This window comes from Salvelinus fontinalis, chromosome 25 (genome assembly GCF_029448725.1).
Source record: "Salvelinus fontinalis isolate EN_2023a chromosome 25, ASM2944872v1, whole genome shotgun sequence".
Lineage (NCBI taxonomy): Eukaryota > Metazoa > Chordata > Actinopteri > Salmoniformes > Salmonidae > Salvelinus > Salvelinus fontinalis.
The window spans coordinates 27,213,985-27,232,261 of NC_074689.1; the positions used below are offsets into that span (position 1 = coordinate 27,213,985).

At 43.2% G+C, this 18,277-nt stretch overlaps 2 protein-coding genes across 3 annotated transcripts; one reads left to right on the forward strand and one right to left on the reverse strand.

Moving 5' to 3' along the window:
• The first annotated feature begins 422 nt into the window (after positions 1–422).
• On the forward strand, positions 423–5,797 carry LOC129823053 (vesicle-associated membrane protein-associated protein A-like). 2 transcript variants are annotated; one of them, XM_055881735.1, is made up of 6 exons: positions 423–589; positions 1,541–1,693; positions 2,116–2,219; positions 2,850–2,930; positions 4,503–4,679; positions 4,859–5,797. In XM_055881735.1, exons 1-6 carry the CDS (start codon positions 532–534, stop codon positions 5,018–5,020), a joined length of 735 nt encoding a protein of 244 aa, XP_055737710.1. In that variant the 5' UTR covers positions 423–531; the 3' UTR covers positions 5,021–5,797. The 2 variants fall into 2 exon arrangements, with proteins under 2 accessions (XP_055737710.1, XP_055737711.1); XM_055881736.1 differs by lacking the exon at positions 423–589 and adding an exon at positions 907–995.
• Positions 5,624–14,356, reverse strand: LOC129823051 (protein APCDD1-like). Its single transcript, XM_055881733.1, has 5 exons — positions 13,915–14,356; positions 13,403–13,598; positions 10,884–11,436; positions 8,290–8,611; positions 5,624–7,268 (listed from the first exon to the last, which is right to left on the reverse strand). The coding sequence occupies exons 1-5, from the start codon at positions 13,958–13,960 to the stop codon at positions 6,817–6,819; spliced, it is 1,569 nt and encodes a 522-aa protein (XP_055737708.1). The 5' UTR covers positions 13,961–14,356; the 3' UTR covers positions 5,624–6,816.
• Positions 14,357–18,277: the final 3,921 nt, after the last annotated feature.

Sequence of the window (18,277 nt, forward strand, 5' to 3'; positions counted from 1 at the left end):
TGTTGTCCTACCTGAAGTCGGTGGGCAAATGCTCACCTTTGATGGCTACTGGCATGCTGGAGAAGTTTGCTCTTCACGGATGAGTGTCCAATATAATGATGTCTTAGTCACTATATGTAATTATATGGTTATAGTCGTGGATAAGCGTACCTAAAACACAATATAATGTTTTTCCTACACATGTAAAAAATAATATACAGTGCCATTCATGCATTTGAGACTAGTCAGCGCTGTTCATTTATTTGCTTAGGGTTTGTAAAAAGTTAAATAAAACTGGGAAAACTGTATATTTTGGCTCTGTAGGCACCCTCTGAAGAGGAACACGTTTCTATTGGGCCAAATGTTTTTGAGCATGTTTATGTTTGCCCATACATACAATTATCTGCTCTGTATTTCAGGTGAAGAGCACGGGTTTCGCGGTGATGTGTATTTTGCGCGCTTCCGTAACAACTGTAACTCGTGTGCACGTCTTTTGGCTCTGAGCGATTTTACACTGAACACCGGCTCCTTGGAACAGTTTTCAACAACACAATGTCTAAATTGGAGCAGATCATAGTTATTGAACCGCCGTATGATCTCAAATTTAAAGGTAAGATGAATACTGTCGGTGGCTAGCTACCACTTGTAGACGCTTTCGGCAGTGGATTAGCCAGCAAACTAGCGAACGTTACCAGCTCCGTGGACCCGGGATGTGTTAGCTTCAACAACCCTACTGAAACCTCACGCATACCGCCGCCATTTTGAGATGGCAGCGAGGATTTATGGGCCTTTACCCAGTTAGCTACCAATCGAGCTAACTAGCTATCACTGTACAACATTTATCGCCAGCCGCGGAGGGCGTATGGTCTCTAGTTACCCTAGCTAGCTGACTTCTTACTGTGACATTGACACAGCTAACTGCTGTAACGTTAGTTTGCTGTCAGTCACTTAGGGATCATTGATAGCTAGCTAACGTTAGCATGAAATAATAGTCACTGACATGGTTGTTTGGGCAAGTAAGTACTATAACACTAACTAGCTAGATAGGTAAACTAACAAGCAACACATTCTGATTTGACTAGACCAGTTATTACATATACTATTATTTTCCCGGATTTATTTAACTAAGTTAGCTAGCTAGGGTGACACGGCTAAAATTGCAGTTGTTGATTGGAAATAGTAGCTAGCTAAAGGAAGCTGATTGACTGACCGCTCATATGCTAGCTAGGTATCCCACTCATTCATACTTTGCACTGTGTCCAGCTAGTTAATGCATTGTTATGGTATTTTGTTGACCGCATCCCTAGTGCTCATCACATTGAGAGCGAGGTGTAGTTAACTATGTATTATCGTTGGCTATGTTTTTATGCCTTAAACTACATGTTTATCTGAGCTTAGCCAACGGTTAACACTATTGTGTTTAATGGGTCGTTTTACTATATAGAAATTAATTTGCCATAACGTGTAACTAGTCTAAGTTGGTTGTCATTTGCGTCTGTTGTGTGCATTGTACAGGTGACTCCATTGACCCTCAACACCATCTCCTTTCTCTCCAATGCAGGTCCCTTCACAGATGTAGTGACCACAAACCTCAAGCTCAAAAATCCCTCTGACCGAAAAGTATGCTTCAAAGTGAAGACGACGGCACCTCGCCGGTACTGTGTAAGGCCTAACAGCGGCATGATTGAGCCAGGAGCCACTGTCACTGTCTCTGGTAAGGCTTTTGCATTTGCAGACCTTTTTCACTGTGCTGCCACAACATCAAACAAGAACAAATTATATCATGTCACTATTTCCACTTTAATTAATTTTTGACTTTGTACGTTTTTTAAAAACATTTTACCGTTATTTAACTAGGCAAGTCAGTTAAGAACAAATTCTTATTTACAATGACGGCCTAGGAACTGCCTTGTAACTGCCTTGTTCAGGGGCAGAACAACAGATTTTTACCTTGTCAGCTCGGGGATTCGATGTAGCAACCTTTCGGTTACTGGCCCAACGCTCTAACCACTAGGCTACCTGCCGCTCCAAGTACAGACGAATCAGGCATGTAAATGTCAAATGCATGTATCAGTAGGCCTATATGTATGCATAGTCATGACCCCAGCTTTGACCTCATATCTTCTGTCTCAACAGTAATGCTGCAGCCCTTTGACTATGACCCCAATGAAAAAAGTAAACACAAATTCATGGTACAGACAATCTTTGCACCATCCACTGCTACAGACATGGATGCAGTGGTAAGTTTTCCTGTCCACATTACTACCAAATACATGTTGTGCTTTATGTTAGTAGATATGTTATCAAAGGAAAACCTGCTTTTGATGATTTACAGGTTTCAGTACTGCAGGGATCATCAACTAGATTCAGTGGCTGGTCAGGGGGCTTGATCATAATTACAAATAATGAGTTTACTGTTGACCGCAAGAAGCCCAAACAGATATACTATTTAACTAAAACATAATCATTTCAAATCTTGGTTTACATATTATATATAATCACATACTGTATCTCTCTTATGCCTGGGAATACTTTGGAACAGATTTCCAAAAATTAAAATCACTTGGAGCTGATTTGCTGGTCCTTTTAGTCGTTTGCGCCCCCCCCCCCCCCCCCCCCCCCCCACGTGTTTTGTTTTAGCTCAGAATTTAGTGGGGCCAAATAAAATAATTTGGTCTGCCAGTTGGAGAATCCTTTTTATGATTTGTTCAGCAGAGGGCAGCAAATGGCATATTACCCAGATGTATCAGCATTTCCACATCCTAATGTCTATAGACTTGTAACTGGCCCTGTGATCAACTGATCAATCTGTGTTGTTCACCTTATCATCTACTTGTCAATCTCAACTTCTCCTTGTTGAATCTCCACAGTGGAAAGATGCAACGCCAGATGATTTCATGGACTCCAAGCTGAGATGTGTGTTCGAACTGCCCACTGACAACGATAAAATGGTAAGTAGTGTATAGTAGTAAAGGCTGGACTTTCCAAAGGAGTGGAAATTCTATCAGCTGCCACCAGGGGTTCTGGTGTTATATTTAAGCAATAATGCACGAGGGGGTGTGATATATATGGCCAGTATACCACGACTAAGGGCTGTTCCTAAGCACGACGCAACGTGGAGTGCTAGGACACAGCCCTTAGCCGTGGTATATTGACCATATATTACAAACTCCCGAGGGGCGTTATTGCTATTATAAACTTGTTACCAACGTAATTAAACCACTAAAAATACAGGTTTTGTCATACCCCTGGTATACGGTCTGATATACCACAGCTTTCAGCCAATCAGCATTCAGGGCTCAAACCACCCAGTTTATAATTGTTTGATATTATACCTCCAATGTTGTACTGTTGTCACGGCTACAGGTCAATGTTGTCTGTCAATGCATCTTTTTCACATTTTCTCCTAGATTCTACTTGGATTTCTCTCCCTCTCCTTGCCCTGTTACTGTTGGTTGTTCCTTTCTCTGCCTTTGCCTAGGTACAGTCATTTGATGGGTGCTAATGATATCATGGATTTTTGATGACTTGAAGTAAATAGCTGCTGTACTAACCAGCATTTCTACCTCAAACTTCCCCAAAGTCATATCTGAAATACTCACCGCTTGTAACAATTGAGATTTGAATGGAAGCTTGTTCCTAGTATGTGATAGGTCCGTTTTGTTTGTTTAACACAGTAAGAGTGTATAACCGTTTATAATACATTGAGTGTCGAATGTTCTACCCTACAATCCAAGCAACCACTAAACAACCTAAAGCTATATACATTATCTATTGGCATGCATGTTGCTTGTGCCTCCCCCTCGTGCGATAGCCAAGCGGTAGTGCCAGGGAGACCCGTGGTAGGGCCATGGGCAGACCCATCATCACCCCAGGGCCAGAGCAGACCCCCAAGCTCAGCACCAGGCACCTGGGTGACAGAGCAGCCTCCACCCCCGGAGAGTACCGCACCCCCCTGGGACTCTGGCACCACCTGGGAGCCCACGACGCCAGCGACCTCCCAGAGTTCATGTCAGCACACAGCTCAGTGCGAGGCAGGGAGTGGCAGGTTTGTGGCAGGACAGAAAGTTGAAGTGCAGGTGTCGTTTACTCACTGTAGGCCAGGGGTGGGCAAACTTTTTGGCTGAAGGGCCTCACTAGGCTTTCAAAATTGAATGGAGGACCGAATGTTTTTTTTTTTTCTCTTGTCAAAATCAATTTGCGGATTAGAGAAGGTCTGTTTTAAAAATATATATATAATTTAGAAATAATTTCTCATCTACCCAAAATAATTATTCCCCTGCCGTAGCTGGATGTAATTAGAATAGTAGTTTGAATGAAAACGTATTACCGCTTCATACTAATTAACACTTTTTTTTTTATATAATAATAATTTCCATCGGCTCAACAGTTTCATTAAGTTTGGTCTACTCTAAAGTGTGTTGAGTTTGTGTGGTTGGAATGTACAGCAATGTCAGGAGGGAAACTAGCCTCTTGTTCACGTTTGTCTTTTCGCCACCTTTTTCCACTTTCCTTGCTTCCAGGATGATGTTGATGCAACCAAAGCTGCCCCCGTACTCAACTCCACCGCTGACGGCACGTCGGCGCCCAAGCCAATCAGCGCATCCATGGACGACTCTGAGATGAAGAAACTGATGGACGAGTGCAAGAGGATGCAGTATGATGTGGGCAAACTCTCAGACGAGAACAGACAACTCAAGGTATGGTCATAGGTTGTGTGATGTCTAAGATTGAGGTGGTATTAGGATATTGTTATATACGGTAATATATTGTGAAGACAATGTTCTTGTTAAGATGATATTGGCTTCGGCCTATGGCTGTGGTAGAGAAGCATGTGTGAAAGCCTTGGGGTTCTAACCTATTGTGTTTGTCCTCTCAGGACGAGGGCCTGAGGATGAGGAAGGCCCACCGGTCAGACAACATAGTCTCCAGCTCGGGCGCCACGATGAGCAAACAGCATTCTTCCAGTTCCCTCCCCTCGCTACTGGTCGTCATAGCAGCCATCTTCATCGGATTCTTCCTAGGGAAGTTTGTCTTGTAGGGGAGGAGCGAGAGAAAAGGAAAGTGAGCCGGCATGGGCTCGTTTGTCTCCAAGGGCCTGGCCGTAGCGCCAGCTCACGGCGTACGTACATATGTTCTGTGTACCCAATCATAAGCAGGCCTCGCCTTTTACAATCTCACATGGTTAGTACACGTGGAAAAACAGAGGAATGAGCTTCCTCCTTTTTTTTTTTTTTTCTGATCTTTTTTTGGGGTGAGGAATCAGGGGAGGGATGTTTGGGGGAAAATGTAAATTGTATATTTATCAGAGCATTGATAACAGGTGAGTCGGGGCACTGGGTTTGTGACCTTGGTTGAAATCGGAAGCAAAAAATAAATATAAATGAGCTCTCTCTCTCTGTGGTTTTAATAAGAGTTGGAATGTTCAGTGTCTTGTCTGTTATTTTAATCATTTTAAGAAAATGGGATGAAGAAAAAGCCTTCCAAACAAAAGACTCTGCTACATGTTGCTGAAACATTCTCATTTTCACTGAATTCTTCAAATCTAGTTTTTTCTTGAGGTATGTGAAATGATACAGTATGCTGGGAATATAGGTGTCTCCTACGGACATTTCTTTCCTTTTCCCTACTGACATAAACACAATTATAAAAAATGAATTTTATTATTATTACAATTCTTTCTAGATTTTTTTTTTTTCTTTACACAAATTCTATATCCCTTGTGAGGCAAAAAGGTCACCGTTCTTGCAGTCCTGTCCCAGTCCTGTCCCATGGTATTTAACATTGATGAAAAATAAATAAAATCTTTAACATTCTAGTGGCTTGTCATCTTTGTTAATCTTTTGTCTTTGAGCAAGAGCAAGGCTTAATTTTCTATTCGCTATCCTCCATTTTGTTAACTCCAAAATCTGTGATGAACATGCAAATGTCATTGAAGTGAGCTGCATGAAGCATGATACCACAGGCCACGATTCAATCCGATTGCGCTTTGTCGACAATGCAGCTTTTAAAGGCAATCTTTGCATATGTCAGCTCATTTGGAAATGACCAAATAGGTCATTAGGGCCTATCAGCAGTTAAATCAATAACAAAGTCATCGCCCATCTGTTATATCAAATGTATAGTTTTAACCATGTTTTGAGGCTATACAGACATTTACAATGTTTACAAATATTGGAGTTAAAAAAGTTTATTCTGCGTTCTGATTGGGTATGACAGTCGAACTAAGCTCATGAGGCATTTATAAGTTATAGTCTTCAAGAATCAATGTGTATTGAGGGGCGCAGTGGTCTAAGGCACTGCACCTCGGTGCTAGAGGAATCACTACAGACCCTGGTTTGAATCCAGGCTGTATCACAACTGCCGTGACTGGGAGTCCCATAGGGCGGTGCACAATTAGCCCAGCGTCATTAGGGTTTGGCTGGGGTAGGCCGTCATTGTAAACAAGAATTTGTTCTTAACTGACTTGCCTAGTTAAATAAAAAATATATATAATTCATTTATAAGTGGAAAAATGTATGTAGAAACTGTCGATCGCTGATTTAAATGGCACATTGTCGACAAATCACAATCAGATTGAATCACGGCCATAGACAACTTGTGTTGTGTTGGGCACACCATAGGAAAAATGCATTTCTTATTGGACAAGTACAGTACTTCCCAGTTTCACTTCCTGTCAAAGCGTTTTCTTCATTTGATGTCTACTGAACACGACTCTGAATAATAGAATGTAACAATTCAACATTGCAATCACATATGCTGTATTCAAAGAGTCTGAAAGTCCAATACACAGTCAATGAAGTGCTGCTCCACAACAACAATAACATTCAGCTACTCCTACCTGAGATGCAGAACGGAGATAGCAGCAATAAGCAGTAGTCTAACCATATCCACCATGCCACCACCTCTGTGTCTGCAGCAGCTACTCCACAGTCTTTGGAGCTCGTCAGTTTCCCTCCACTCCGCTGGCCCATGGCCAGCCCCTGCACACTGCACCAGGGGAGCCTGGTAGGAGGTGGCTGTCTTGTGGGGCTGGTTAGGGCTGGAGCCATCTGTGGGCCTCTGGCCGTTGAAGAGAAGGAGGCGGTTCGCATAGTCTCGCTCCATGCGGAAGAGTTCGTACTCGGTGTGGGGCAGCCGGATGCCCAGGGCAGCACAGCCATGGGTGGGGGTGACATCCTGCTCCAGGCCCTGGCGCCATGAGCCCTCTGTCCCGCACTCCTTGCCCTGGAAGACGTTGAGCAGGGAGGTGGTGGCCCGGTCCATTGGGGTCACCCTCATGTGGTCCACTGAAGACCAAGAGGGAAATAGTCAGGTTGGTTGTTATGCACACTAATAATGGCATGATCAGTAGCTGTGATCATTTATATACACTGAACAAAAATATAAATGCATCATGTAAAGTGCTGGTCCCATGTTTCATTACACAGGTGAACCTTGTGCCGGGGCAATAAAATGCCACTCTAAAATGTGCAGTTTTGTCACAACACAATGCCACAGATGTCTCAAGTTTTGAAGGGGCGTGCAATTGGCATGCTGACTACCATAAGCCACCTCCAATGTTGTTTTAGAGAATTTTGCAGCATGTCCAACTGGCCTCAGAACCGCAGACCACGTGTATGGGGTCGTGTGGGCAAGCGGTTTGCTGATGTCAACGTTGTGAACAGAGTACCCCATGGTGGCGGTGGGGGTATGGGCAGGCATAAGCTATGGACAACGAACACAATTGCATTTTATTGATGGAAATTTAAATGCACAGAGATACCGTGACCTGATCCTGAGGCCCATTGTCATGCCATTCATTTCAGCATGCTAATGCATGGCCCCATGTCACAAGGATGTGTACACAATTCATGGAAGCTGAAAATGCCCCCGTTTTTCCATGGCCTGCATACTCACCAGACATGTCACCCATTGAGCAGTTTGGGATGCTCTGGATCAACGTGTACGACAACGTGTTCCAGTTCCCACCAATATCCAGCAACTTCACACAGCCATTGAGTGGGACAACATACCACTGGCCACTATCAACAGCTTGATCAACGCTAAGTGAAGGAGATGTGTCACGCTGTATGAGGCAATGGTGGATACTGACTGGTACTGACCAGATACTGACTGGTTTTCTGATCCCATGAGCAACAGATGCATATCTGTATTCCCAGTCATGTGAAATCCATAGATTAGGACCTAATGAATTTATTTAAATAGACTTGAGTTTTTAACACTAACTCAGTAAAATCTTAGAAATTGTTGCATGGTTTTTATATTTTTGTTCCGTATATTTAGATTTATTGTGACAGTAACACCTACCTGTGAAGACAAACTCTGTCCCTCCCATTACCGTGGTGGATAGGACCGCGTGGCTGTAGTGACCCCGGGCGTACAGGCTGAACGTTGGCTGTCTGCACACTGGGTCGGCGTAATGCCAGTAGTGACCCTCCCAAGTGCAGTTGTGGTCGTGGAAAACAAAATGGCGGGTCAGGAAGAGAACCCCAGGGCGTACCTCGCAGCGCTGGCTCACCCATTGGCCCTCTAGTTTGACGGGCAGGTTGTCTTCGCAGGGCAGGATGGGAGGATGGTGCTCGTCCGCCCCGGCAACGACTCGGCAGACACTGCAGGTACGGTCATGGTTCTGTAATAGTGTTTCAGAATGTTACGTTTTCATATTGTGATTCAAAAGAAATTCACACACCTGCAAGAGACTGTAGATGTTGGAATGCATCCCATTTTGATGTTTAACACAAAAGTCTGAACTATATTTCAGATTTCCAAGCGGTTTAATGAGTCACAGCATGGTGATAAATATCATCACTGATGGTATCACTGAAATGTCAACAGACAACCAATCATGATGATGAAAAACACAAACGAGGCCATTCAAACTGTTGTTTGACTCTGACCCACCCAGCTAATAAAGGAGAAGCATGGCAAACTGTTGTTTGACTGACCCAACCAGCTAATAAAGGAGAAGCATGGCAAACTGTTGTTTGACTCTGACCCACCCAGCTAATAAAGGAGAAGCATGGCAAACTGTTGTTTGACTCTGACCCACCCAGCTAATAAAGGAGAAGCATGGCAAACTGTTGTTTGACTCTGACCCACCCAGCTAATAAAGGAGAAGCATGGCAAACTGTCTTCTCATATGCTACGTGGGAGTGTTCATGGCACCACTGCAAATCAGATACAATTTTATTTGTCACACGCGCCGAACACAACAGGTGTAGACCTTACAGTGAAATGCTTACTTACAAGCCCTTAACCAGTTTTAAGAAAATAGAGAAAATAGAGTTGAGAAAAGATTTACAAAAAAAGTAACACAATAAAATAACAATAGCCTCCGGTACCGAGTCAATGTGCGGAGGTACAGGTTAATCTAGATCATTAGTACATGAAGCAGTGGCAGTCAGTGCCGTTTATGATGAGGGAGGACAATTTATTTCCATTACAGCATATTGGATGATTGTCATTCATATTCCCATCACCCAGTTCAATGTAACATGGATAGGTTTAGGCTACTACATGGTACTCAAATTTTCCCTATACCCATCATGACGTTGCTACAACCTAGCCTATGAATGAAACGTTCGAGAGAAAATGTTGAGGTGACACACAGTGACACATTCAATACCGCCTTGCACACTCTTGCCTGCATCTAGCTCCATCAGTTGCAAATGATAGTTTCTATTGGACCAATTCAGGTATTTATCTCCGTTTCGTTTGCTTCTGTTTAAGAAACGTTTTTCAACAGAATCGGCGGAATGAATACACCCCTGATCACCCGTAAACACAGTTCACTTTCATAGCAGCCACTTTTTATTCCTTCTCACCTCTATGCACTCTCCTCCTCTCACCTTTTCCCTTTATTTGTGGACCTCAATGCACAACAAATGAGCTGTATGTGACCAGACAAAAAAAACGTTCAAACCATGTCATAACCGCTACACACAGCATACATCGTTGTCCCCATATTAGCTAAAGTATCGTCCTAGTCAACATAGATAACATAGATAATAAAAGATTGCACTCAGGGTTTGAGCATCAGATTAACGTTATAGCTGAACGTGACTAACTCTATTCATTCAAGGCTGACTGTAACTTCACCACCAGTGCATGCATGAGTCACTTTCAACATCAATCACCTCAGCTTTTAACCACAGCTCATTTACATTGACCTGACACTTTATAGGCTGGGAGTTGTTTGTATTAGTTTAAAAAAATACATGCTGGTAGATATATGGGTAAATGGGGGGGGGGGGGCATGAAAGGGACGAATCCTTTTGTGAGTGGGAGGAAAGGAGGGAGCTTCTGAAGGCCTGGTTCCATCTCTCTGGTCCGGCTCCAGTTTTATCCCTCTGTCCTTGATACAGCCTCAGGCACCAACACTACCACAGAGTAAGGGCAGGAATTCAGATATTCAGAGCAGAGCATACTGCGCCACTCTTTGCTATTCTCTTTGAAGAGCGCCCATGAAAAACCAACCTACGGATGATCACTGAAATCCATGGATCTTCTCTGCTGCTGGGTTTGCACAATTCATATTCTCTCCCATTTCACATAACGTGTCTGTCGTTGTGTACAAAAACATACAGACAATACTGTGATTTTTCAAAGGAAATAGGAATACACAGCCCTGGAATATCACGTATCAATTACTATACATGTGTGGTTTCATTGCTGCAACAGTTTGTCATCTTTAATACCCACAATACTTTTCAGTTGGTAGGGATTTGACAAACAGATTCACGATTCACAGATACTTGAAAATGATACTATCTGCCCAAAAATCTAAAAGTATTCTCTCTCATGGGGTCTCAGTACGTAAGTGATAATAAGGGGACTCTGACCATCGAAATATAGTAGAATAGATTAGAGCATAAAATATATTATATATCTCTATGTCTGACCTTGGTGTTCTGCAGTGGCGGCTGGTAGCTGGAAGGTGTGTGGTGGGTCCTCTGGGTGTGCTCAGTGTGGACGTCCCCCAGGAAGAGCTCCTCGGTGTGGTCATCAGGGAGCCAGACACCATGATGGCGGCGCCGCTCCACACGCACCAGCTGCAGCTCATTCATAGTGAAACCCAGCCTATGGGCACAGTCCCTCCCCTGCTCCTCCTCACTCCACAGGTCATAGCTGACGTGGGGCTCCCAGGGCTCCCACTTTCCCCCTCCATCTAGGGACGGAGGTCCACAGCTGGGCTTGAGCCACTGGCTGAGGTCCATGGCTGCCTCGGGGCTGTGGAACACAACCTGGACACTGTGAAGCTGATAGTCGGCCTCGGTGCCTCCGCGGACCACCCAGGAGGCCTGGCGCAGGTAGAGCTTGCCCCGGGCAAGGAGGGTGTATGTGGGGGAGGAGCAGTGGTTGTCCCGGTAGAGGAACTGGAGGACCTGGAAGGTGTGGTTGTGGTGGAAGAGATAGGATCTGATGATGAACTCTGGCCCAGGCCTGACCTCACAGCTGATGGGGAAAACATTCATGAAATTGGCTTAGTCAAATGATTTGTTATTTGGGTATTATGCAGTGAGTCTGGTGGGTAACTGGAGTCGACCCCCACACCTTTAATTGCACCAGTCGATTCAACACCTAAGACTTTACACTGAGAAGTCTGGAGCTGAACCTGTTGTTGTGCCAAGTAGGCTTACATACAGAACAGTGCTATTACCCTGTATTGTGTAGTGAGTGACCTTAACCCAGAGGGTGTTCTTTAATGGAAGCCTCTCCAACATAATCCAGGTAGAATCAGGCATTTCCCAGGGCAGCTGTCTTGACCACTTACTTTTTTCAATCTTTACTAATTTTTTTTTTTCACCTTTATTTAACCAGGTAGGCCAGTCGAGAACAAGTTCTCATTTACAAATGTGACCTGGTCCAAGATAAAGCAAAGCAGTGCGACACAAACAACAACACAGAGTTACACATGGAATAAACAAACGTACAGTCAATAACACAATAGAAAATATCTATATACAGTGTGTGCAAATGAGGCTAAGATTAAGGCAATAAATAAATGACATGCCACTGACTTAAAGTGGCATGAGTAAAGCCAGTGTGTCTATGTATGCGGATGGATGACTCAACACTATACACGTCAGCTACTACAGCGAGTGAAATCACTGCTTAACAAAGAGCTGGAGTCAGTTTCAGAATGGGTGGAAAGAAATCATTTAGTCCTAAATATTTCAAAACTAAAAGCATTGTATTTGGGACAAATCATTCACTAAACCCTAAACCTTCACTAAATCTTGGAATTTAGCAAGTTGAGGTGACTAAACTGCTTGGAGTAACCCTGGATTGTAAACTGTCATGGTCAAAACATATTGATACAACAGTAGCTAAGATGGGGAGAAGTCTGGCCAAAAATTAAGCACTGCTCTGCCTTCTTAACAACACTATTAACAAAGAAGGTCCTACAGGCCCTAGTTTTATTGCACCTGGACTAATGTCCAGTCGTGTGATCAGGTGCCACATGGAAGGACTTAGGAAATTTACCATTGGCTCAGAACAGGGCAGCACGGCTGGCCCTTAAATGTACACGGAGAGCTAACATTAATAATATGCATGTCAATCTCTCAAGGCTCAAAGTAGAGGAGAGATTGACTTCATCACTACTGTTATTGTAAGAAGTATTGACATGCTGAATGCACCGAGCTGTTTGTTTAAACTCGGACACCCATGCATACCCCACAAGACATGCAACCAGAGGTCTCTTCACAATCCCCAAGTCCAGAATAGACTACGGGAGGGGTACAGTACTACATAGAGCCATGACTACATGGAACTCTATTCCACGTCATGTAAATGATGCAAGCAGTAGAATCCGATTTAAAAAACAGATAAAAATAAATATTATGCAACACCGGGGACTGTGACGAGACACACACAGGCACAGACACACGCATACACATGCTAACACACACACACACTGTACACACACATACTGTACACATGGATTTTGTATTGTAGATATGTGGTAGTAGAGTAGAGGCCTGAGAGCACACACTTAACGTATTATGAAATGTATTGTCATGTAATATGTTTAAAAAAATATATAAAAAAATACGTTTTTGTCATGTAATATTTGTAATTGAATATAACTGCTTTAATGTTGCTTGACCCCAGGAAGAGTAGCTGTTGCCTTGGCAGGAACTAATGGAGATCCTTAATAAATACAAAACCCAACGCCTAGTAACCTCCGCAAGAAGTTCAGATATCTTAAAATAAGGTAAATAAAGGTTAAATAAAAATGTAAAATATATTGGAATACCAGCTGAAGTGTGTACAGCTGCAAGGTCCTGTGTTCAAGCTCCAGTCAGGACTACCCTTTGACATCGCTACAATATATTGACTATACATTCTTACAACTCTGTACTTAATAAGGGTTCATAACAAACAGTTTAATTGCACATGTTACACATTATGTTACCTGCTGGATACCCAGTGGCCTGTGATGTTGGGGGGCATATGCACTGAGATCTGGCCTCCACTTTGGAGATGTTTGAGCATGTACTGACACTGAAATTCCACAATAGCAGCGTGCTGATGCTGCTGCCCATGTTTCCTTCCCAAGGTCCCGACACTGGCTCTTATGTCTGAGTGAAGCAGAGAACCATGACAAATACCTGGAGTGGAGAAAGAGTGATGTTATTATAAACTTTTCCATGAGTTAGACATTTTTTTATTATAAATGCTTGCGTAGCATACTACACATTTATGAAAAGTTTACTATACAAACATGGCAATAGAGTGCATGCATTGCTAAAGATCTATTACTCAATTCTCAAATATAACAATTATGTGTTGTTCATAATTACATTTCCAAATAATAGGTAGATATATAAATTAACATTATAGGCTATCGCCCGATATAGATACGGAATAAAAAATATTTAGGCTACATCACTAGTAAATACTTACACCTGAATGTTCCAAACTCACCATTGAAAAGAACAGCAGTAGAGACAATCCATTTTATCAGTAACATTGTTAGTCTTGACTGAGACGACACCTTTTTAATTTATTAGCTAAGAACCACTCCTATGTCCATTAACACGTATTATTCATTATCAGTTGCCTTTCTTCTCATTGTTCCTTTCATCACCAACCGTTCACTGCAGAATAATAAAATACATCGCAGAACACTCCGATGTCAATCATTCCCAGAAACGTGGCTTGATGCCCTGATACGAGTTAATTTCATAATATACTAATAAAGTCGTTGTTCAATGTGACTCATAGAGCAACTTTGTAATTTATTTTGTTATAGGTTTCCTCTATCCGACTTTTTCTAAATTATTTTAAATTGGACGAACATCTCCCTCTGTCGCCTGTCTGTGTCATAGTTGACAGCACACAACAAGTCCAGTTTTCTTTCGTAGGAGGGCACTCGTGCTGTGACTCAGTGCCCCCCCCCCCCCCCCCCCCCCCCCCCCCCAACAAACCGATGAGTCAAACCCTATTCTGAACATGATCAAAGTCAACTCCCGGACGAGACAAAATAACCAGATATAGTATAAGTGCAGCTAGGTCTGCACACACAACAGTGTGCCACTGACAAAAGGCGATTTACACTTTCTTTCTGCTTTGCGATCAAATTTCAGACCACCACCTTTATAAATTATTATTAATGTAAAATATTACACATTCAAAGAAATACATGTTCAGGGTATTGCCATACATGAATCCACTGTACAGTGATACAACACACACATCATACAAAATCTACATTTTACATCAGGCTATAGCAACATAAATGCATTTACTATATACATTGAAATCTCATGGGTTATGAATAATTTGGTGGAATATAAATATGCCTGAGTAGTGAGACAGATATCTGTCAGCGCGTGGTCAAAAATTCCCTCTCACTCCAATCTAACTGCATTTCCTCAGTGACAGCTACATGAATTATGTATCCGTTTGGTTGAATCTAAACATACCAGAAGACTGCAGTATGAAATCCTGCTCCTGAAGTCAATAGCAAAGTCGAATGAGACACCCAAACTTTTTATTCTAACGTTGTGAAGTCCAGTAGCAAGATTCTCAAAATGGACTTGTCACGCCCTGGCCTTAGTATTCTTTGTTTTCTTTATGTTTTTTTTGTTAGGTCAGGGTGTGACATGGGGAATGTATGTGTTTTTTTGTAGTGTCTAGTGTAGTTGTCTAGTTATGTCTATGGCTGCCTAGATTGGTTCTCAATTAGAGGCAGCTGTGGTTCATTGTCTCTGATTGAGAGCCATATTTAAGGCAGTCATAGGCATTGGGGTTTTGTGGGTAATTGTCTGTGTCTATGTTCTATGTTGCATGTGTGCACTTAGTTCATTTATATAGCTTCACGTTCGTCTATTTGTTGTTTTGTTTTGTTTTTCTTCTTAATAATAAAGAGAAGATGTATTTTTCACACGCTGCGCCTTGGTCCACTCTCTCACCCTTAGACAGCCGTGACAGGACTACTCTTTCTTTCTTAGTTACTGTACAGTCTGTCTTGTATTGCAGTAAGATAATCAATTCATGCACTGAGAGAATATATTATTTGATACATTGTATCCAGACACATCTATAAAAATCCATAATCTATTGGTCAATGTAAACAATTCATTGTCGGTTCTAAATAATTATATTTACAATGTCGCTACCGTCATTATGGCCAACTTCAGAGTCCTTATATTTTGATATTCATCTTCTAAGTCGTAGAAGGTCTCACCTTTGTGTGTGTGTGTGTGTGTGTGTGTGTGTGTGTGTGTGTGTGTGTGTGTGTGTGTGTGTATGTGTGTGTGCAGGAGTGAGAGTCTACTCCTTGTGGTCACAGGCTGTCTGCCAGCCTACTAGCAGCCTAGCACTGGCTCACCCAAACCCTCCAGGGAACCTGAGGGTATTTAACAAGAACAAAATATACTTACTAAGGGCATTTGTGTTGCTTAATGAAACACGCTTGCGTTGGATGCCCTTTTGATGCTCAGAGGGGTGAAAACGTAACCTGAGAAAGTAGAAAAATAATATTTAATGTCCATGAATGGGCATGTCTTGAATGAGTACTTAGTATTGCAATTGATGAAGGCATTGAAAGGTTCTGATATCAAATCTCAGTTTGTGGTTTAATCAAGGAGATATGAATCAACATGGTCATCGTCAACATGCTAAAAAGTACAAGTATTTAAACTTACACCAATCACTGACTGACATCTTGTCACACCTTCTCCATCCCCCCATCCCTTCCCTCCATACAGTTAAAATGTTGATACATTTTCACCAATGTTTTAACTTGTTTCAGTGAAACAGGGATTTGTGAAATAGCACTACCTATTTCCCAATGTTGACTGTCAGGTGCTAAGCTGTGCTTTAGAACTATAACATAAAAGCACTCCTACATGCACTTTGTGACAGATTCCCGGACACTGGACACAGAATAATCTCAGACTAAAAGACATGTTTAATGGAGATCCTCCATTGAAGGACCAGAGTACGAATGAGGGAGTGTCTGTGAGGAGATGAAAAGAGCAGCTGTGTCTGTGGTCTTAGCTGTGTCTGTGGTCCTCTACAGGGCTCATCTCCTGCTCAGGGAGGTCTGGAGGCCGATTAAGGAATGGAATCCTTCTGGCCTTTGTCGCCGGGGGTAAGAGGACCCAGAGGTCAAGGGTTAGCGGGCCCTTACAGAAGGGAATCAGCTGACCTCATCTTCACTCAGGCCCTTTGAGAGGACAGATCACTTTCTGGAAGATGGGAATGGCGAGAATTGTGGAGGGATGGCAGATACAGATAGATGGATAGAAATCCCACGCTGGGGTTTAACATTAACATCCAGACTTTGAGGTGTATTAGGCACTAGAAACTAGAACTAAAATCCTGATTCTATGACCTGGAGTAGATATTAGCCAGTGCATCGGTGATGTTGTACCCACGGTGACTATTAAAACCTTCCCCAACAAGAAACCTGGGATTGATGGCAGCACTCGCGCAAAACTGAAAGTGCGAAACACTGCTTTTAATCATGGCAAGGCGACCGGAAACATGACCGAATACAAACAGTGTAGCTTTTCCCTCCGCAAGGCAATCAAACAAGCTAAGCGTCAGTATAGAGACAAAGTAGAATCACAATTTAACGGCACAGACATGAGACGTATGTGGCAGGGTATACAGTTAATCACGGATTACAAAAAGAAAACCAGCCCCGTCGCGGACACCGACATCTTGCTCCCAGACAAACTAAACAACTTCTTTGCTTGCTTTGAGGACAATACAGTGCCACTGAAACGGCCCGCTTCCAAAACCTGCGGACTTTCCTTCACCGCAGCCAACGTGAGTAAAACATTCAAACGTGTTAATTCTCGCAAGGCTGCAGGCCCAGACGGCATCCCCGGGCGCGTCCTCAGAGCATGCGCAAACCAGCTGGCTGGTGTGTTTATGGACATATTCAATCAATCCCTATCCCAGTCTGCTGTCTGCTGTCCCCACATGCTTCAAAGAGGGCCAACATTGTTCCTGTTCCCAAGAAAGCTAAGGTAACTGAGCTAAACGACCCGTAGCACTCACTTCTGTCATCATGAAGTGCTTTGAGAGACTAGTCAAGGATCATATCACCTCCACCCTATCTGATACCCTAGACCCACTCCAATTTGCTTACCGCCCCAATAGGTCCACAGACGACGCAATCACAATCACACTGCACACTGCCCTATCCCATCTGGACAAGAGGAATACCTATATAAGAAAGCTGTTCATCGATTACAGCTCAGCATTTAACACCATAGTACCCTCCAAGGTACTCGACCCTATCCTGTGCAACTGGGTCCTGGACTTTCTGACGGGCCTCCCCCAGGTGGTGAGGGTAGGAAACAACATCTCCACCTCGCTGATCCTCAACACTGGGGCCACACAAGGGTGCGTTCTCAGCCCTCTCCTGTACTCCCTGTCCACCCATGACTGCGTGGCCATGCACGCCTCCAACTCAATCATCAAGTTTGCAGACGACACTACAGTGGTAGGCTTGATTACCAACAAGGATGAGATGGCTTACAGGGAGGAGGTGAGGTCCCTCGGAGTGTGGTGTCAGGAAGATAACCTGACACTCAACATCAACAAAACAAAGGAGATGATCGTGGACTTCAGGAAACAGCAGAGGGAGCACCCCCCTATCCACATCGACGGGACAGCAGTGGAGAAGGTGGAAAATTTTAAGTTCCTCGGCGTACACATCACGGACAAACTGAAATGGTCCACCCACACAGACAGCGTGGAGAAGAAGGCGCAGCAGTGCCTCTTCAACCTCAGGAGGCTGAAGAAATTTGGCTTGTCACCAAAAACA